Source organism: Mauremys mutica, chromosome 2 (genome assembly GCF_020497125.1).
Source record: "Mauremys mutica isolate MM-2020 ecotype Southern chromosome 2, ASM2049712v1, whole genome shotgun sequence".
Lineage (NCBI taxonomy): Eukaryota > Metazoa > Chordata > Testudines > Geoemydidae > Mauremys > Mauremys mutica.
In genome coordinates, this window is record NC_059073.1 from 168,747,370 (window position 1) to 168,769,390 (window position 22,021).

At 44.7% G+C, this 22,021-nt stretch overlaps 1 protein-coding gene across 1 annotated transcript in view; it reads right to left on the reverse strand.

Moving 5' to 3' along the window:
• Positions 1–14,132: 14,132 nt before the first annotated feature.
• The window catches only part of UBE2QL1 (ubiquitin conjugating enzyme E2 Q family like 1), a 39,204-nt gene continuing 31,315 nt past the window's right edge, over positions 14,133–22,021 (reverse strand). The window contains exon 2 of the mRNA XM_045002939.1: positions 14,133–14,298. Within this exon, the coding sequence (XP_044858874.1) occupies positions 14,167–14,298 (132 nt within the window). The 3' untranslated portion in view covers positions 14,133–14,166. The remainder of the gene's footprint in view (positions 14,299–22,021) is intronic.

Below are 22,021 nucleotides of genomic sequence, written 5' to 3' on the forward strand. Positions count from 1 at the left end.
CCAGATGAGGTCTCACCAGTGCCTTATATAACGGTACTAACACCTCCTTATCTTTGCTGGAAAAACCTTGCCTGATGCATCCTAAAACTGCATTAGCTTTTTTAACGGCCATATCACATTGGCGGCTCATAGTCATCCTGTGATCAACCAGTACTCTGAGGTCCTTCTCCTCCTCTGTAACTTCCAACTGATGTGTCCCCAATTTATAACTAAAATTCTTGTTATTAATCCCTAAATGCATGACCTTGCACTTTTCACTATTAAATTTCATCCTATTACTATTACTCCAGTTTACAAGGTCATCCAGATCTTCCTGTATGATATCCCGGTCCTTCTCAGTGTTAGCAATACCTCCCAGCTTTGTGTCATCCGCAAATTTTATTAGCACATTCCCGCTTTTTATGCCAAGGTCAATAATAAAAAGGTTAAATAAGATTGGCCCCAAAACCGATCCCTGAGGAACTCCACTAGTAACCTCCTTCCAGCCTGACAGTTCACCTTTCAGTACGACCCGTTGTAGTCTCCCCTTTAACCAGTTCCTTATCCACCTTTCAGTTTTCATATTGATCCCCATCTTTTCCAATTTAACTAATAATTCCCCATGTGGAACCGTGTCAAATGCCTTACTGAAATCAAGGTAAATTAGATCCACTGTGTTTCCTTTGTCTAGAAAATCTGTTACCTTCTCAAAGAAGGAGTTCAGGTTGGTTTGGCACGATCTACCTTTTGTAAAACCATGTTGTATTTTGTCTCAATTACCATTGACCTCAATGTCCTTAACTACTTTCTCCTTTAAAATTTTTTCCAAGACCTTGGAAAAACTAACAGGCCTATAGTTACTCGGATTACTTTTTTTCCGTTTCTTAAAAATAGGAACTATGTTAGCAATTCTGCAGTCGTACGGTACAACCCCTGAGTTTACTAATGTCTACTGTGTTATGGAAAAAGCAGTTTTCATCTATTTTAATGATTTCATTATAATATATAAAAATAAGTTTTAAAATAATGCAGAAAGATTCTTTCAAAGGAAACAATTTGTGTAACTATCTGCATATGAGCCAGTTCATTACACCTGAACATATTACTACAAACAATTTTCATAATTAAAGTACAATAGTTATCCCAACATACTCTTATAGAAGAAGTAATTTTATAATAACAATAGAAATTACATCCAAATTAAGGAATAATATGAGCTTGTTATGTTACCACGTTATCAGAATTACATGATTCCAACATATATGCAAAAATTGTTACTTCTTTAGGCGTTGCTCACTTTCAATGTACTAATACATTATATTATGGGTCTTGAGCTAAATTCACAGTTGTAGCTATGTTGAGAACCTTTGAGGGTGAATCTGTAGTAAACAAGTCTACAAATCTTTTTAATGCAAATGACAGCTCAAGGAGAAGTCTTTTAAATCACACAGACACTTAATTAGATTTGGTTCAGTTACATTTCATTGATTTTTATGGAGAATACTCGTGACATGCCTCAAAGACTTCATTTAGTGAACTACAAATAATTTAAAGCACAAAAGATCATAGAGTAAAAAAACACAGAATAGCTGATAATATAAGATTTTAATGTTAATAGAATGGCAACTGCTGAGATTAGACCAGTACGTTTTTTATAGGGTGTAGAGATAATTCTGAATTCTCACTTTGTGGAACACATCCACAATGTATATGCTTCTTCCTACATTAAAATTTACTTGCCACCTCAGCTGATAGGAATAGGATTCCTTAGATGGTATTTTTGTAATAACATTAGGGGTGAAAGTAATTTACAGGACTTACCGGTACTGCCGGAGTCCTGAGGGGGTGTGGCCTCATCTGGAAGAGGCGTGGCCTCAACCGGAAGAGGCGTGGTCTCTCGAGATTTAAAGGCCCTGGGGAACCAGCTGAAGAGGTGGCTGGGAGCCCCCCGGGGCTCAGGGGCAAATTAAAGGGCCCGGGGCTCTGGCTGCCGGGGGGAACCCCGAGCTTTGGGGGCTGGGGCAGGGATTTAAAGGGCCCAGAGCTCCTGCCACTGAGGGGAGCCCCGAGCCCTTTAAATCCTGGCCCCAGCCAGGCCGCCAGAGCTCTGGCAGGGATTCAAAGGGCTCTGGGCTGCCCGCAGCCGCGGGGAGCTTTGAGACCTTTAAATCCTGGCCCCTGCCCGGCTGCCGGAGCCACGGCTGGGATTCAAAGGGCTCTGGGCTGCCCGTAGCCTCGGGGAGCTCTGAGCCCTTTAAATCTCAGCCGCAGACAGGATTCAAAGGGCTCTGGGCTGTCCGCAGCCGCGGGGAGCTCTGAGCCCTTTAAATCTCAGCCACGGCTGGGATTTAAAGGGCTCTGGGCTGCCCGCAGCCACGGGGAGCTCTGAGCCCTTTAAATCCCGGCCCCAGCCCTGCCGCCAGAGCTGCAGCCGGGATTTAAAGGGCTCTGGGCTGCCCGCAGCCCTGGGCAGCCCAAAGCCCTTTCAATCCCCACTGTGGAAGCCGGTGCGGTCCAGCACGGCGTACTGGCTCTTGCCGGTACACCGTACCAGACCGGACCAGCTTACTTTCACCTCTGAATAACATAGACTAAAGATACCATTAAAAATAAATCAAGATACCAGCTGCTGGTAATGTCATCACTGTGCTGCTGTCATTATGGTGTTACGTTTTGGAGATCAGACGATAAAGCAAGCAGGAAAAAGAACAAGCCGGATAGCCAAACTATATTGTTTCTAATTTTGCTTTGTGAATTGTATCATCATTGATTGGCCTGAGGCTTGGTGGTATGAGAAAGCATTTATGCTTCTACGGAATATGACACATGACAGTATATTATTTGAGTGCTGTAGAAGAACATTCAGGATTTTTAAAATTAATTTAAATGACATTACAATGGTTCTTTAGAATATTAGTGTATTACTCATATGGTCAAATTCAGAGGTGACATATGGAGATACAAGTTACACATGGTGTCATGTATAGAATACAGAAGATGCTAATAGGAAAGTGTAAGATAATTAAATATTCTATATCTTCTTTATTTTATAATTTCTTATAAAGTCCTTCAGGCCACTGTTCCTGCTTCAACACCTCCCTTCTGCACCCTTTGATGAATAAATTACACCAGTCTACAGCCCTTCTCCACTACAGCTGTGTTGATAGTAGTGGGTGACTTACTTTCAACCTATTTGTCCTTTGACCTAGTTTGAAAACCATTCCAGTTTGTAGTGAATACAAAGGTGTGTCCCTAAACTGTGTTAAAACCCACAATGCAGGGACACATTTATTATCCCATCTATGCTGCAAAATGGAACCCTGGTCAGGAATCATAGAAGATTAGGGTTGGAGGAGACCTCAGGAGGTCATCTAATCCAACCCCAACTAAATCATCTCAGCCAGGGCTTTGTCAATCTGGGCCTTAAAAACCTCTAAGGATGGAGACTCCACCATCTCGCTAGGTAACCCATTCCAGTGCTTCGCCACCCTCCTAGTGAAATAGTTTTTCCTAATATCCAACCTAGACCTCCACCACCTCAACTTGAGACCATTGCTTCTTGTTCTGTTATGCCACCACTGAGAACAGCCTAGTTCCATCCTCTTTGGAACCCCCCCACTGTTCTAAACACAACAATTGGCTTCTATGGGACTACCTAGGAGAGTAAGCATTATGTGTGATAGTATTTGTAGTTAAATTGGATTACAAGAAAGATACATCAGGAGATCATCTCTGTGGAAATTGAAATTTTGGATCTGGGTGCTCCCTGAATAGACTCATTCCCTCTAGAGTGGTGCTTGAGGCAAATTCTGAGAATCCTTTAATCCGTGAGGCTTCTGAGTAGCTGAGATCTATTTCTAGATGCCCAGAGAACAAGAACAAGATGGCTTCTGGAAATGTGTCTCCACTATTACTTCTGCCGTTTCTCCAGTTGTGTAGGATTTCATTGAGAGTCCTCTCCATTAACCTTATGGACTCTTTATCCAATGTCCATATGGAGTTTTGTGGCCTTCTCAATCCTGGAGTCAATCTTCTTAGAGCTAAACCTCATCTTCAAACTTCCATCTTCCTTAGGAGATATGGTTTCTGAATGCCCATCTGGTTTTGGAAGGATAGATGGAAAATGATATTCCTGAACAGGCTGCTCCATCTTCCTCCTCACCAGATGGTGTTACAGGAAGTTCAATTATCTGGTGATTTACAAGAAGGCTTGGCAGAATTCAATTTTTATTTTTTTATAATTTTGATTAATAATATCAATGTTTATTTTTTGGCTCGTTTAGTTTTCTCTATTTTAATTTTCACATGTGGAGAAATTATAGGGGGGGTCAGACAATGGAGGGTCAGACAATAAATATTTAATGACAGAAATTTAAAAAAAAAATTAAAGCTTTATAACCATTAAACCATAAATTGTCAATTTCATATGTCAAAGTATACAAAATAAATAGTGGTAAATCAATCTCTTAGAAATTCTAAAGCAGCATTTTTCTTACTTTTCCTATCTGTACATTTCAATTATTGTCAATAGAAATATTTTTTGTTGGTTTGTGTGTGTAGGGTGAAGTAGACAAGCCTATTTAGAAGCGCTTCCAGGAGCTCTTACGTTAGAATATGGAGGAACTAGGTGTTGAACTCTCCATTGTGCAGAAGAAATCCCTTTGATATCCTGAAACTTAGACAGAAAGGGGCAGAAATGGCCAATCCTAGTAGTGAGGTCTCCTTGGACCACCTCAAGATCTGTGACAGATACATGCCTGTAGGGAGAAAATAAAAGGGGGCTGATAGGCTGCATCACTTTCAATGGAATGGCTTTAACTTTTTGAACACCCATCCTATACCAAGATCTTTGGCTGTCACAGCTGTCACAAAAAGGACAAAGCAAAGGAGTGTCTCTTGTTTCGTTTCCCAAGAGAAGGACACAAAGAAAACTGACTTTTTAGGACTGTGAGTTTTTATTGGAGCCCCTTCTGTGTAATATATTAGCACTTAGGCAACCCCCATGATAGTCTCCCATGCCAGAGTCTGGCACAGACAAGTTTTCTTAACCTCCTTTTTGTCCATTTTCTCACTGTTTTGTCATTTTCTCTCTTTTTTTCCATCTTGTTCATTTTTTTCCCTATAAACTTTTTTTTCTGCATTTGCTGTCCATTTTTATTCTGGGTTCCACTTCATATTACCTCTCTCCCAGTTCTCCTGTTCCTCCTCCATCTCTGTTTGCCTACTCCTTCTCCCAGTTTTCTCCTCCCCTTTATTCTCCTTCTGGCCTTGTCTAGAGTAGGAAAATTTATACCTGTTCTTCAGCAACAGTGTACATATAATATTGCTATAAATAGCATAAGTGTTATTGTAGTCAGAGCTCATATGTTTTTCTATCAAGATATACCTGTGTCACTAAGAGCACTCTAGTGTGATATGGTAAAGGGCTCCCTGAAATGTAACAGTAAATCTCAGCTGGCCTGATCAGTTCAATACACCTCACACACCATTGTTATATTTATTTAAAAGGTGTCTTGTAATATTGTCACGGAGTGTAGGGGAGTCAGGGCCTGCACCCCCGGGCTCCCTGCCGATTCACCAGGACTCTCAGCCAGCCAGTAAAGCAGAAGGTTTATTTAGACGACAGGAACACAGTCCAACACAGGTCTTGCAGGCACAGATAACAGGATCCCCCCCCTGTCAGGTCCATCTTGGGACCCCATAACCCCATCGGGGATCAGAGCCCTTTCTCCCTGCTTCCCCTCTGTTCCCTAGCCAACTCCAGTCTGCCCAACCCCCTCCGGCCCCTCCTCTCTGCTCAGCTTCTTTCCCGGGCTAGGAGGTCACCTGACCCCTTTGTCTCCAACACCTTTAGATGCACCTTTGCAGGGAGGGGCCGGGCCATCCGTTGCTAGGAGACAGAGCTTCAGGCATTTGGCTGCATGGCCTTTTGCTGCTAGATACTTAGGATCTGTACCCAGCCCCCAGTAAGACCAGTCGCACTTCGTCACACCTCTCCCCCCTTCGAGACCGAACTGAGCGGGGTCACTCCAGCCAGTGACCTGGGGAAGTTCGAACCCACCTACATTCCCACAGAGGCCCCAGGGTCCCCCCCGATCTGGGGGGAGAGTTACCCCAGGTCATTCCAGTTTCCTGCCCCCCTGTAGGTTGGGGGGACTCGAGGGCACTTGCAGGTTGCAGGGGGGAAGCCTTATGCCGCCCGCGCCCTTTCCCCACCCCAATACCCCTGGGGTGCACGCTGGGCTGGGGCCTTCTCCCCACGTTCCAGTCTGGGGGGCTGTGATTTGGGCTCTCTCGGTTCAGAGCCCCCCTTCTGACCCTGGCCCCCCTCTGGACAGGCTCCTCAGGGCGGGGCCCGGGTCTTACGCCCATCTTCCCCCTGTCCCGGGCCTTCCTCCCCCTCTGGCAGAAGTCACAGGAGCGGCAGTGCTGCCGGACATGGGCAAAGACCCCAGGCCAGTAATAGTTCTGTAGCAGCCTCTGCTGGGTACGCCAGGCTCCCTGGTGCCCTGTGGGGGGAATGTCATGGGCCTGGCACAGCAGCTGGTGGTGATACTCCTGGGGTACCACCAGCTGCCTCCTGATCCCCCCTGACTCCATCTTCCCTGGGGGAGCCCATTCTCGGTACAGGAACCCCTTCTCCCACAGGAACCTTTTCCGGCCACCTCGTCCCATGGTCTGTCCCCCCACGAGGCTGGCCAGGTCCCCTATCCTCCGCAAGGAGGGGTCTTCCCGCACCGCGGCCTGGTACTCAGCCGCTGGGGCAGGGATGGGGATCTGCTCTCTCTCACCGGCTGGGTCTGGGGCCACAGCCTCTCTGAGCCCTGTCCCTGGGCGTTCCCTCCCCACCGGGTCAGGGTCCGGTGCCTCGGACAGAGTACCTTCCCCGGTGTCAGGGTGCAGAGCCCTGCGTCGACTCTGACTACGGTTCACGGCCAGGGCACCCCGGGTGTTACTGGGCCAGTCCTCGAGATCCCCCCCCATTAACACCTCCGTGGGCAAATGTGGGTGCACCCCCACGTCCTTGGGGCCCTCCTTGTCCCCCCACTTTAGGTGTACCCTCGCCACAGGCACCTTGAATGGGGTCCCGATCACACCCCTCAGGGTCAGGTAGGTGTTGGGCACCATCTGATCTGGGCCCACCACCTCGGGCCGGGCCAGCGTCACCTCTGCGCCCGTGTCCCAGTACCCAGTGACCTCCCTCCCGTCTACCTCCAGGGGAACAAGGCACTCGCTCCGGAGGGGCAGCCCGGTGCCTACCCTGTAAACCCAAAACTCAGGGCGGGGAGCATCCAGCCCCTCGGAGGGGCCGACCCGGGGCCCCCCTCCCTCCTTCGCAGGTGGTACGCGGCCAGCCCCCCTTTCCTGCGAACGCTGCCCCTCATCCGGCTGGGTCTCTACCAAGTTGACCTGGTGTGGGGTTGGTCTGCTCAGTTTGTCCCGGAGCTTGGGGCACTGGGCCCGTATGTGGCCTTGCTGGCCACATTGATAGCAGCTCATGTCCCATTGGTCCCCTCGAGTGGGACGGCTGGACCTGACGCTAGATGTTTCCCTTTGGTGGGGGCCCTCCCTCGGCCCCTTCTGAGAGGTCCCATGGTGACTCTCTCTCTGCGTTGAGGCAGACCTGCTCCTTCGAGACGCCTCCCTATTATCCCTTGCCCTACTGTCCATGTATTGGTTGGCCAGCTGGCCTGCATGCTGCGGGTTTTCCGGCTTCTGGTCCATCAACCACAGCCTCAGGTCCGACGGGCACTGCTCATACAGGTGCTCCAGTATGAATAGGTCAAGCAGGTCCTCTTTAGTTTGGGCCCCAGCCGTCCACTTGCGGGCATACCCCTGCGCCCGGTTGACCAGTTGGAGGTATGTGACCTCCCGGGTCTTATGTTGACTCCGGAACCTTTTCCGGTACATCTCTGGGGTCAGCCCAAACTCGCGGAGCAGGGCCTGTTTGAACAGGTTGTAGTCCCCTGCCTCCGCCCCTCTCATTCAGCTGTACACCTCCATGGCGGTGGAGTCCAGTAAGGGGGGAGGAACTGGATCCTGTCTGCAGGGTCAACCTTGTGCAGCTCGCAGGCATTCTCAAAGGCCGTCAGGAAGGTATCTATGTCCTCCCCCTCCTTACGCCGGGCCAGGAAGTTCTTATCGAAGCTCTTTGTAGGCTTGGGCCCCCCCTCACTCACCGCAGCCGGGGCCTTACTGTTGTTCAGCTGGGCCAGGGCCAGCTCATGTTTGCGTTGCTTCTCCTTCTCCCTCTCCTCGTATTTGCGTTGCTTCTCCTTCTCCCTCTCCTCATGTTTACGCTGGTTCTGCTTCTCCTCCAGCTCACGCTGGCTTTGTCTCTCCTCACGTTCCCTCTGTCTCTCCTCATGTTCCCTCTGTTCCTTACGCTCCTCCAGCTCTCTCAGTTTTATCTCTCTCTCCAAGTCCAGCCGCCTGCGCTCCACGGAGGCCGAGCGTCGCCGGGACGATCCCCGGCTGGGGGGTGAGCTTCGCCGGGCCGATCCCCTGCTGGCCGGGGGGGGTCACGGTGCCCTCGGTAGCTGGGCTCCTCCTCCCCCTCCCCCTAGGCCTAGGGGTGGGAGGTCTCGGGAAGCCCTCAGCAGCCAGCTGACCACTCCCAGCGGGGACAGACACTGGTGCCTGTGCTGCATCTGCCCGGCTGCTTCCCTCAGAGACAGGGATCGGCTCATTCACACGATCTGCGTCCTCCAGCTGGGCAATCAGCTGGGCCTTGGTGAGCTTCCCACTGCGCAGTCCTCTCCGCTGGCACAGCCCCACCAGGTCACACTTGCGCTGCGTGGCATACATCTTCCTGCTGGCCGCTCGCAGGCCGGGGTGCTCGCCGCTCCCCACGGGTTCCAGGGGGACCCCTAGTGTGCCAGTCCTTCAGGTCACCACCTCTCTGCCAGGGTCGAGCTGCAGCCCCCTCCGCCCCTGGGATCGCTCGCTGTGATCCCCCGGGGGACCCTGTTACTGCAAAGTCCTTCTCTCTGGTCACATTCTCCCAGGGGTTAATCACCCCTTCGTTTTACTGCTCCCCAGTCACTTACTGCAGGAAGTGCCGTCCACAGGGTGCAGTCGATCCCACCTCTGCCACCAGTTGTCACGGAGTGTAGGGGAGTCAGGGCCTGCACCCCCGGGCTCCCTGCCAATTCACCAGGACTCTCAGCCAGCCAGCAAAGCAGAAGGTTTATTTAGACGACAGGAACACAGTCCAACACAGGTCTTGCAGGCACAGATAACAGGATCCCCCCCTGTCAGGTCCATCTTGGGACCCCATAACCCCCATCAGGGATCAGAGCCCTTTCTCCCTGCTTCCCCTCTGTTCCCCAGCCAACTCCAGTCTGCCCAACCCCCTCCGGCCCCTCCTCTCTGCTCAGCTTCTTTCCCGGGCTAGGAGGTCACCTGACCCCTTTGTCTCCAACACCTTTAGATGCACCTTTGCAGGGAGGGGCCGGGCCATCCGTTGCTAGGAGACAGAGCTTCAGGCATTTGGCTGCATGGCCTTTTGCTGCTAGATACTTAGGATCTGTACCCAGCCCCCAGTAAGACCAGTCCCACTTCGTCACAAATATATCATTTGAAAACTAATACACTGCTCATTAATATCACTGAAATTTATGTAAACGCTGTATGTAAAATTATTGATACTCTCTGATATTATGGTTTGGAAACAGACAAAGGAAGAAACAAGTTTTTTCTAGACAAAGGGGAAGGCAAAAACCTCTTTGGTTCAGTTGCAAACCAAGCAAGGTGTGATCATAAACAAGGATAATGGGCTACTCACTTGCATCAGAGATTGCAGGAAGATCATTTGTGTTGTAAAATCCAGGAGACTGCAAAATTAACATGGTGTTGTCTCTTGTGGGACACAGAGAGCTGAGCAAAGCTGAAACCCCAGGAGGGCTTCTTGACTTTGAAATTAAAGATACATTTTGGGGATATAAGGAACTAGGATGACAAGATGTCCTAATTTTATAGGAACAGTCCCAATTTTGGGGCCTTTTTCTTATATAGGTTCCTATTACCCCCCACCCTGTCCCAGTTTTTCACATTTGCTGTCTGGTCACCCTATAAGGAACTGCTGAAAGACATTGGGGGCATCCATCTCTTGAGGGAACAATGAAACCAGCATTATTCTGTGAGGGTAGGATCCTGGCTGGAACAGCCAGCCATGCTGGAGAATGCTGAAAACTTTGTGTGAGTAAGATACTAGTTTAGGCAAAGCTGCATCTTGCTAGAATTAAGTTTTAGACAGTAGAAAATGTGTTATTTTTGTTTAGTTTATTTTTATTTGTAACCCTTTCATATCTCTTTCACTGGTGCTTAAAATCACTGTTCTTTGTTAATAAACTTATTCTTGTTTTATTACAAACCATCTCAGTATTAAGGTGGAGTGTACCACCCCAGCTGAGCTAACAAGCCGTTGTGTATACTGGCTCTTTGGAGGCAGTGAACTTAGTGTTACCTCTGTGAATGTCCACTTAGACTATGTCTACACTACAGCTTATGTCGGCATAACTTATGTTGCTCAGGAGCATGAATAACCCCCCTCCTCTGAGCGACGTAAGTTACACTGACATAAGTGCTGGTGTGAACTGCGCTATGTTGGCGGGAGAGCTTCTCCCCCCAAAATAGCAACTACCGCTCATGGAGGTGATTTTATTATCCCGATAGGAGAGCTCCCATTGGCATAGAGCATCTTCACCACTGTATGTGTAGACATGCCCTAAGAGGGACTGGACACTGCAGTAGAGATGGTTTAGGGAGATTTGAGACAAGAAGGATTGTTGGGGTCACCCTACATGGAGTAACTGGGTGGGGTGGATGGAATAGCTTTTAACCTTTGTGCTGTGAGCAGGCTGCTGGTGTCAGGGCTCTGAGCCAAAGCTGCACAGACTAAAAAACACAAGGTTACAGGTGAGGCAGTGACAGAACCCTTTACTGGTCTGGGTGAACCCCTAAGGCATCACAACATCATTCCTACTGTAGACATCCCCTCTTTCTGTATATCTTATTTACCTTCCTAATTCCATAGTCCTCTCCCTTTCCCTTTAGTCTTAAGTGCTGTCCCTAAAGTTCCCCATTATTCCCTTTGCTGTGTCCTCTCTCTTTCGGTTTTTCCTCTATCAGGACTGTTCCTCTCTCTGCAGTTTGGGAGCCAGTTCACCCTGCCCTGTTTGGAGACTGCACCTTTCCTTTTTTCCCATCCCACAGTCTCCGCTTCTGTATGTTGTCATCCAACCCTTCCCCGCTTCTTCACTGCTGCAGCCAAGCAGCACTGCTCTCTCCAATCGTTTCAAGGGCTGGTCCACTGCTTCTGCTGCTCTACAGCTCTGACTGATGTGGAGATAGCTGCCTTCTAGTTATGGGAGTATGATTTTAAGCAGCAATGCCCCTTGTTTTGCCAAATATTTATAATTTACATTTTGAAGTATATATTTTTTAAAAAAATACATAAATAAGTGTGAGGCACCTATCCTCTACACTGTTTTATTTCACAGAACCCTTTAATTAAACATGAAATACATTACTCTCAGGAAGAATGGTCACCATTTATCATGTTTAAAATAATGAGTTGATAGGAAAAAAAGGACAGAGAATAAATCACAGAGATAGTAACATTCCCCAGTGGATTTACCTCAGCATTATACATTGCTTTTAACAGAATTCTGATATGCTGTGTGAAGTAAGTGCTCTTAAGAAATAAACCATTAGCAAGAAAATCTCTCTCACTCCTTTTAGTGCTCTATGTTTCTAGCACTTAGTAACCACTGATGCCTAAAAAAATATACTAGCTTCTTTTTCCTCAAGGGAAACAAACCAAAAAAAAATAGATCAAGGTTACAAAAATAAATAAATAAAACCAATAGATGACTATAAATTTTGTTAAGCTCTACATTCTGCCCTTGAATGCTGTGTGTGACTCATCACTGAATGGAGATGATACATAGGTCCGAGGGAGAAATTCTTATTTACATATTTGTATCATGGTAGCACCCTAAGTCACAAATCAGGATCAGATAAAGTTTTGCCAGGCTGTATACAAAATAGAGTAAGAGACAGTCCTGTCTGTAATTAGTGTTTACTTAAGGCAAGACATACCAAATGGTTGTAACAAATGAAGGAGGAAGGGTGAGGGAAACCATAATAGAAACATGTTTTCATAGGCCAGCTATGTAAACAACTAAATGGCTCTGAGGCTGTCATTTTGCCAAAATATAGATAAATAAACAAACAAAAACAAAACAAAACAATCAGAAGTCCCTACATACCATCTACTTAGGCAGTACCAACTGTCAGTTTCCCATAGGATGCTGGAAGATGTGGGTCTTGCAGAAGAGAGATTTGGAGGAGAGGGTAATGGCATTATGGAATAATTGGGGGCAGAAGATGTGGGGCAGAAGAAAGCACAAAGATGCTTCTGGGAGAACTAGACAAGGGGGCAATGGAGGCTGGCAGCATTGGTGAAGCAGTGGAGGGGGTGAAGGGAACACAATGAAATTCATTTGTAAAATGAGTCAGATACTTTTAAAGTTGATTAATGCATTTTTGCTTCTCCAATTAAGAGATGACAGGCAAACATGCTCTTGCAGAAGTACTGTACTATATTGGCCCTACAACACTCTGATTTTTAGTTAATTCATTTGTTCTTTTCTATTTTGTTTAGTTTTAAATCAAGCCGAAACCCCACAAAGCACCATAAATAGTTAGAATAAAAGATTTCTTCAGTGCTGTTAAAATGTAGCCGGAGACTGTTCAGCCATTTTGATTAAAAGCAGTGGCCTAATCTTGTGTTAAGCATGTAATGGAGAGTTCTCTAAAAACACATTATATATTTTTTCTGGACTGTATTTTACAATCAATAATGTCCTGCTTTCAACTGAAAATGCTGCCAGAGCAGGCATAATATATCGATAAGATTTCTAGTGTTTCACAGTAATACATCTAATAATTTGAAAACAAAAGTAGCCTAAAATGATTGAATTCTTGAGGCAATGAAACGGTACTAGTGATTTTATTCAGAATGTGTCCAATACGATTTTCCATTTGGATTCCACATTTTTAAGCTTTTTCATTATATTATTATAAACATTATCTCCAAATTTCATGGAGTCTTAGAAAGTTTTTAAATTATTGAACAAAAGAGAAAAATTAAATCTTAATGATTAAATAACAGGACATTTATATACATCAGTGGGTTTTCTCAGATACTGGGCTCAAAGTACATACAATGCCTATTGAGTAAAAATAAAAAATTCAACCATGCAAATCATCTTACAAACCAATTGTTCACTTTCTTTGAAAAATCTGACTTTTACTTTGTTACTGGCACATCATTTTAAAATGACTCATACGTTTTAAAGGTTCATTTATGCTTTTTGGTTTTCGTATTGCCATTGAAAAGCTGACAGGCAACCATGCTGTTGTTGGAGTACTGCATTGTACTGGGAAGATAAAAACTATTCTACAATCAACTACTTTGAGCCCTATAGTGGGTGCATCTGGTATCTGAAATATCACCTGATCTAATCACACTGGCTTCTCTCTGAACAACAGCATACCACAATACCAGCATAGATAGTACAATTTGACCAATTGGGTGATTTCATTTAACAGTTTTTCAACACCAGAATCTTTCATTGTTATAATTCTGCTTTTATGAATTAAAGGTCATATATAGAGCACACATGAGGTCTAAATGTAGTCACAGCAGACCACAGCTCCACATAAAGACACATCTTCAAGTTATGTTGACCTGCTAGGAAACAAAGATAAACAGCACAGCAAACATGTACCTGCAATGCACTGCTTCCCTATTAAATATTAACTGCTTCATTTACATTTAAATGAACTGAGCAGTAATGGATGGAATTTCCAGTACTGATGTCTGGTGCTGCTGTCATGGAAAGAAGATGAAGACAATATGGCCTGCATGGGGCAAATGACACAATCATAACATCCGCTCTAAAGTGACTTAAAGATGACCATTCGCCAGTCTTAAAACATAATCCTAAACAGCATTTGTTTTCTCTCCCTATGTAAACAGATCAAATTATTTAAATGTCTCCTTGACATTCATGGTATCTAACAGAAGCTGAAGTAGAAAAGGATGGGTGGTGTACAGCACTGAGGAGATGGCATAGTACTTGGTTTTGTTTAGCATTGATGTGCAGGTTGCAAATATCAGCCATCCGAGACAGGAGGAGTGACCCACCCATATTTTTCATGGGTCTTCACTAAACTCTTAAACGTTGCTTCAGCTTCCTTACGACTGAAGGACTTTTTTGATTTGCCAGCTTTTCTGCAGATACGGCCCTGCACCAAAGAAAGAGAAAACATTCATTAAACATGTGAACACATAGGCCCATTCAAATTTAAGCACTGAACAAGTGAAAACAATAAGCATTCACAAATGGTATGCCATAAAACACTCCATTTGTATTAGTATTAGACCCTTATGCCCTCTGTCTGATCACAAATGCTTGAGCAGGTCTGAATGTCCACCCAGCAGAGAACAACGACACTCAACATTGTTAGAAGACAGGCAGACACACAAAAGTAGCCCTTTATTATATAATATCTAATTGTTGAATAATGGGAACAGGGAGGAAGGTGGGTGGCTTTCAGGGAATCTCCTACCACTATACAGATGTAAAAGCATATTTGCAAAGTGAGAGAGCTCAAGTTCTGCAGCTTTCCCCGCCACCACTGATACTAACCTTCTCCTTTGCCCTTCCTAGTTCCCTCCCACCAACTTAGTCTGGTGCCTCCCCCTCAGGCACGTCAGCCCCAGGGGTTAGAAAATGCTTTCTTAATGACCCAGGATTGTGTAAAAGCTCAAATAGTGTCATGCATGATTATTGTCATTAATTACGATTTACGGACAAATCAAGGAGTATTAATGAATGATATTCTTATTGAGGTTACTAATGCCCTTCTTTTTTATTTTATTTTTCATAGTGATTAAATGCTGTTTCCAATGTAAAAAGGAGCTTGCAATATGAATGTGCTTCTAAGTGTATCCTATATTATACCCAAATGCTACCAAGCACACGATTCCCAGTTATCTACTATTAATTTTTATTTAATCAGACCTTCTCCATATAAATTCAGTTTTAATATAAATCTGCAATTTACCAATAAACAGCCCAATCCTGCATTTCTCTGGAATATTGTGATTTATTACCATGTGTAGTAAGGAATTTATGCAGGGTAGTAAGTGCCAGTCCTAATAAAAAACATGAATATCATGAAATCCATGCCTTCTGTGCATTCTGAAAAAAGTCTTGTGTTGTCCATTAATAATGCTCTGAATGATCCAGTCCACCATGAATAATTCATGACTAAAATACTCAAAGATATTCTCCAGAGGAAACTGCCAACATGGTAAATTGTCCCAGTGATAGCATGGTGACATCACTAAACAACAGGACACTTTTCCTGCTGATTCAACATAGTTTTCCTCTGATAATCTGAATTGCAAAAAATAAATGGACCAACACCCAACTGTATTCTTTCTTGAATATAAGAACAGACAGAGTAATATTCCAAATTGGATTTAAAAGACCAACCTGCCCATTTCTATTTTTGTGACTCATGCATACCATGAATTTTATGATAAATGAAAATCTAGAAATTCAAACTCCTTGCATCTTCATTAGGTCAGAATTAAATATGGGTATGAAATGTATGACGGGACACTATTTCAAATGCATGTTTGACATGACACCCAAGTAATAGGTTGTTAACAGCTTATCACATATAATAGTTGTAGAATAATTTTGCAGATTTGGTGAGAGTATGAATTAAATTATTTGTGAAATCAGCAGACTACACAGACACTAAACAATAATATAGCTGAAAATTTATTCCACTATACACTAATACTGCTCTTAAAAATGCTAATTTGTATTGCATATATCAGGAGAGGGCAAACTACAGCCTGCAGACCAGATCTGGCCTGTCAGGGTTTTCAATCTGGCCTGCGGGATTGCCAGCCCCGTGGTGCAGCGGGGCTAAGGCAGGCTCCCTGCCTGCCCTGGCCTGGCACCCCTCCCAGAAGCAGCTGGCGCCACGTCCCTGCAGCCCCTGGCGGGGGAGTAGGGGCAGAGGGCTCCGTGTGCTGCCCTCGCCTTCAGGCACCGCCCCCCGCAGCTCCCATTGTCCGGGAACGGGGAACCGGGGCCAATGGGTGCTTCGGGAGTGGTAACCAGGTGAGGGCAGCGCACAGAGCCCTCTGCCCCACCCCACCCCAGGAGCCTCTGCCGCACCCCAACCCCCTGCCTTGAGCCTCCTGCCCTGAGCCCCCTCCCACACTTTGCACCCCTTCCCACACCCCAACTCCCTACCCTGAGCCCCCAACCCCCTTCCCTGTATCCCTACCCTGCTGCACCCCAACTCCCTACCCTGAGCCCCCAACCCCCTTCCCTGTATCCCTACCCTGCTGCACCCCACACCCAACCCCCTCCCCTGTATCCCACACCCCTCCTGCACTACAACCCCTTGCCCTGAGCCCCTTCCTGCACACCACACCCCCTCCCATACCCTGCACTCCCTCCTGCACCCCAACCCCCTGCTCCAGCCCTACATTCATGGCCCTGCATACAATTTCCCCACTCAGATGTGGTCCTGGGGCCAAAAAGTTTGCCCACCCCGGCAAATATTCAATAAGTAAAGATATATTTAGATTATTAAACTACCACTTTATCATAATTGTCTGACAGTCTGATTTGAAAGCCTTTGTTAGACAGAACAAAAATGACCTGATAAGTGCTTGCTCTTGTGCAACAGTGTTACACTTAGAAGTAACCAAATAATATATCCTATTCTTCTACACTTTGCTGAAAATCAGATATAGGTCACAATTTTTGATTCCCATATTTTGCTCCTGATCTGTTAACCCTGTGACACTCAGTTGATAGACAGGAAAATGGAGATTGGTAGCAGTGAATTAATGTTCTTTTACTGGTAAGTCTGCATTTTTTGTTGACTTTTAACAATAGCTAAGTAATTTGAACTGAAAATTGCCATCTCTAATTACATGCAACTGATTACACTGAATAAGCAATTGAGTTTGGAGTTAAAATCAAGAGTATAAAAGTCAAAATGGAACAAATACCCCTTCCCTCCCGAGACCTACACCCCAGAAACTGTTAAAGGTGATTTAATAGTCACAGACTAGATGTTCTCAAATTGTGATTGGTTGACAACTGCTGGTCCACAGGGCACTTGCTAGTGGATACCAAAAAACTGGTTGATCACATGTTCCTTTTCCTTATTTCCAGCTGCTAAATTGCACTAAAAGGCAACTAAAAATACATTAAACACTCTTCCTACTATTAATTTTCAATTTAAACAATTTCTGTAGTTTCCACAGGGATAGTATAGGATAGCAAATAGGGAGATTGTCTTATGAGCCACCTCCCCTCTAATTCATGCTCATGTGGACAATCTCTATTAAAATGTGATCTATGCTATGAAAAAAATTGGAACCCTCCATCATAGACAAAGAGACACAAATCAGGCAATAAATAGTGCTGCTGAGCCTACTTCAGTTGAAATCATTGTGAGTTTTGCCATTTATTTCCATGAGAGGGCTTGGCTTATTATATTAGGATTATTGATTATTTCTACTGTGGCATCACTTAGAGATCCTAATTGTAGACCAGGGCCCCACTATTCACCAGAACTGGAGGCTATAGTTGTACTCAGTTGTGAATGTTTGCATGTGTGAATATGTTTTTCATGTGCAAATGACCCTTAAAAAAAAAGTGTGGGACAAAATATCTTTTTCTGAATTGTGTGGTTTTGTCTGGGACCTCTGACGTTACTTGAGAATAATGTTAGCATTTAACTTCTAATTTCACATATGCAAATTGTGCCTATAGCTGAAAAAAATGCAGATGCCTATGCATGATGTTTCACTTAATTCAATTTTATCACAATGTCCAAAATATTAAATAAACTGACCAGGGCAGAAAACAAACAAACTAGTCAGGACTGTAAACTGAAAGGAATGAGGATAAAATAGAGAGTTATTTGAAAAGGGTCAGGACAGGTTTTCTTTTTCTAGAAAGATATCACAATATAGTACAGAAATGTTTCCTATTACTAATCACTATTAGAAGTTAGTAAACTAGTTACTATTAAAATAACATTAAATTCATGTAATAAAACCTTAGAAATTAGAGATGGAAAAGCTCTATTAAGTCATCTTTCTCACTCCTCTACCAATGTGGATTTTTCCCCAATACAGTATATTTTCCAGTGTTTACTTTAAAATGTCTCAAATGATAGGGCTTTTGTTACAATTATTATGGTATAACTGAGAATTTTAAAGTTTACCTTTTAAAATTGTAAGAACACATACATTTGTGTAAATACATTTTCCCAGAAAATATTCATTTTCAGTTTGAGAAAAGTAATATATAAATGCATTTAGTGATTCTCAGCATCTTTTCAAATGCACATGGGTGCAAAATCTACTGTCCTCTTTTTTCAAGAAACGCTAATCAGATTGATTTAATGGAAACATAACACATTCTGAATGGTTAATTCAGCTGAGGTAACATTCTAGATTTGTTTGTTTTTATATTAAATATTTTCTCCTTTTTATCCTAAACTAAACATGCGTAGATACATTAGAAAAAGGAAAATAATATCAGAAAATGAGTCCAACAGCGTCCACTTAAACTCCCACAGGAACTGATCTAGTTAGGAATGTTTTAAAAGTCTCATCAACTGAAAGTTTTTGGAACCTGACACATTTTGTCCACTCTTTAATTTCCAGAGATGCAGCTATTACCATTCTAGAGATGCCTAGAAATAGAATTTTTGGGGAGAACATATGCCATCTTTTCTTTACAGCAAACAAGATATACAGTATGCAATATAAAAAACTACACACACACACACACACACACACACACACACACACACACACATATAAATTCTGAAATCCCTTCTGATACTAAATGAAATTATTTCAAATTGATTTGATATAAATGTCTCAAGGGAATATATATGTATATGTTGTGGCAAATGGCCAACACTACTGTGGTGGGTCCCACGCTTTTTCTTAGCATGGTGGGTCACGGTGCTGCCCCTTGCCCCTATTCTTGGGTGTTGTGGGCTCTGCTCGTGTCCCGGTGGGGGAGGGAGAAGAGCAGGGAAGGTCCGCCCCTTACTCCAGGTCCGAGCCTCTTCAGCTTTGCGGGCTGCTTATTGTCTCTTTGCTTTGGCAGGGTTTCCCTTCCCTTGGTATTCTGGTATTCTGGTTAACACCAGTCTGCCTCCAACTCTAGTCAACTATCCTTCCCCTCCCATGTCTGACTGAAGCAGCTGGTTTTATTAGGTCTCAGGCAGGGCCTTAAATGGCTCCAGGTGCTCTAATTACCCTGTAGTAACCTCTCCTTAGTCCACAGGGAATAAGGCTCTGATCATCCTGTGACCTCACTCCCATTCCTGTTATCTCATTAGTTGTCCCCCACAATTATTTGGTATCACGGACCTGTGGATCCTCCTCCTAGGCTGGGGGGAGGTCCTTTAGCAGTGGGCGGGCTCTCCCTGCCCACTTCCTGGATACCAACAGGATCACTCTCCTGTACAGGTTGCAGTCCCTCTTCCGGCTCCTCCAGAACCTCTTATTGAGATTCTGGCTGCACTTTTCCCCAGACCTGTTCATTTATGCTCACTCCATCCATGGCCCCACGAAGTTGAGGGACCTCCTCATCAGCCTCCTCCTCGTTATGGCCAAGATGGCCATTTATAACACCAGGGAGAGGAGATTGGCTGAAGGGGGGCTCTGCGACTGTAGAGCCTGTTTTCATTCCTGTATTCCCTCACGCATCCAGGCAGAGTTCCTCTGAATGGCATCCACTGGCTCCTTGGATATCTTTGAGGAGCACTGAGCACTGTCCAGGGTTCTCCGCTCGGTGTCCCCTTCAGATTCCCTAATTTTGGCCCTTTGACCCTCATGCCTGTTCCTGTTTTTTTCCTTTGTTGTCCCCCGATTGTAGTTGAGTTCTGGGCTCAATAGCTGCTCCCCAGGCTGAGGGGGAGACTTTCCAGCACCCCATAAGATCACTCTCCTGCTGCTCTCTGGCCCTGCTCTATCTATCTAATCTATCTATCTATATGAGGGGCCGGTAGCACCAACTATTATTATGGTTGCCCCAAATTTCCCACTTGCTTATAACTTTGAAAAACTTTAAGCATTCTGACTGAAATTTTCCATTTGCTATGTCAGATATCTGCATCTGGCTCTATTTTTTTTTTAATTTTAAATTTCAGCTAACTGGTAGAGCTGTTTCCAAGAACGAGGCTAGGGAAAAATGTTTTTTTCTCCCATGTTAAAAAATTCTTGAGATCTTTTCTTTGAAATGCTCTAGCATTTCCATGCATTGGAGCAGGAACATGACATTTGTTTGGTGGGGGGCATGGCCTTAGCGTCAGGGAGTTCCTTTTGCCATATCTGTGAAAATCCACGCACATTTGCCAAGTTATAAGCCTTTGAAAATGGCAATTCATACCAAAGGTGTTGGATCATATTTTATAGTGGGGGTGCTGAAAGCCACTGAACAAAATTGTAAACCCTGTGTATGATGGAAACCACTTCAAACCAAGGGGTGCTGGCATTGCCTATGACTCACACATGTTTATAATGGAAAGTATCAGGCAACTTCTTAATAGGTGATGCTACCAGCCCCACCTATAATATATTTTAAAGCTGCTATTTGAAAATGTAGCAATCCTAACCTTTGCAGGAGCCTTTTGGCAATTGAACATCGTAAATGGACAGCACTGACTGTATCTTGATTGAACATACCTATGTTTTACCTACAGGGATGGCTCTAGACATTTCACCGCCCCAAGCATGGCGGCATGCTGCGGGGGGCGCTCTGCCGGTCACCAGTCCCGCGACTCTGGTCGACCTCCCGCAGGCGTGCCTGTGGAGGGTCTGCTGGTCCCGCGGCTTCGGTGGAGCCGCAGGACCAGCGGACCCTCCGCAGGCATGCCGCCAAAGGCACCCTGCCTGCCACCCTCCCGGTGACCGGCAGAGCGCCCCCCCGCGGCATGCCATCCTAAGCACGCGCTTGGCGTGCTGGGGCCTGGAGCCGCCCCTGTTTACCTAAACTAGTTTAGGTAAACAGGGGCGGCTCCAGGCCCCAGCACGGGGCCACTTTTTTCTTGCCACTTCCCTGTTCAGGGTTGGTAAAACTAAACTAAACAAGGGTGCCATCCTGTAAACTCTAAAGCACATGAATAGTTATTGCTCCCATGGGCAAGGACTAAGTGCATGACTGAAGATCTGAAGTATCAGGCCCTAATTCATAAAAGACCAATTCTGAGTTGAACTTGATCAAAATGTTCTATAAAACTTAAAAGCAACAAAAAAAGGAAGCTTTTCATAAAGGCATTTAAAACAAATGTAACTCCAAAAAGTGCCATCAGCTATTTCCATGCACTACTAAAGTATGAATGAATCTTTTTTAAGGACTGGTGAGGTCCTTTTCATAATGAGCTAATTGAGGTTAAAATAAAGAACTATAGAGGACAACAACACTTCAGTTTTTTATCACCATTTATTTATCTAAGCGGAACTTTGAACAACTAACTGCTTCTTTAAAAAAAATTAGTATATTTAAACACAAGTCAAATTCTATTTGCCTTACTCAGATGAACAGCCCAATTGACGTCTCTGTGGCTACACAGAAAAAAGGCAAGCAGGAACTGGCCATCCACCACTCAGAAATCAGATGTAGGTGCTGCTCCCACTGAAGCCAAAAGCAAAACACTCACTGACTTCAGGGAGCAGGACCAAGCCTTTAAAAAAGATATTCAAAAGTTACATAAAAATATTTAAATATTAGCAGCATTTCACATAAACCATTACTAAGTTAGCCCACATTACCAGCTTTATGGAATAATTTTTCACTTATATGTCATGCTAAGGGTACTTTGAGAAAATTAGTACTGACTGGTACTTTGGCTATGAAAGACTGTCATGTCAAACAGAAAACTTTGGCAAATGATTTGT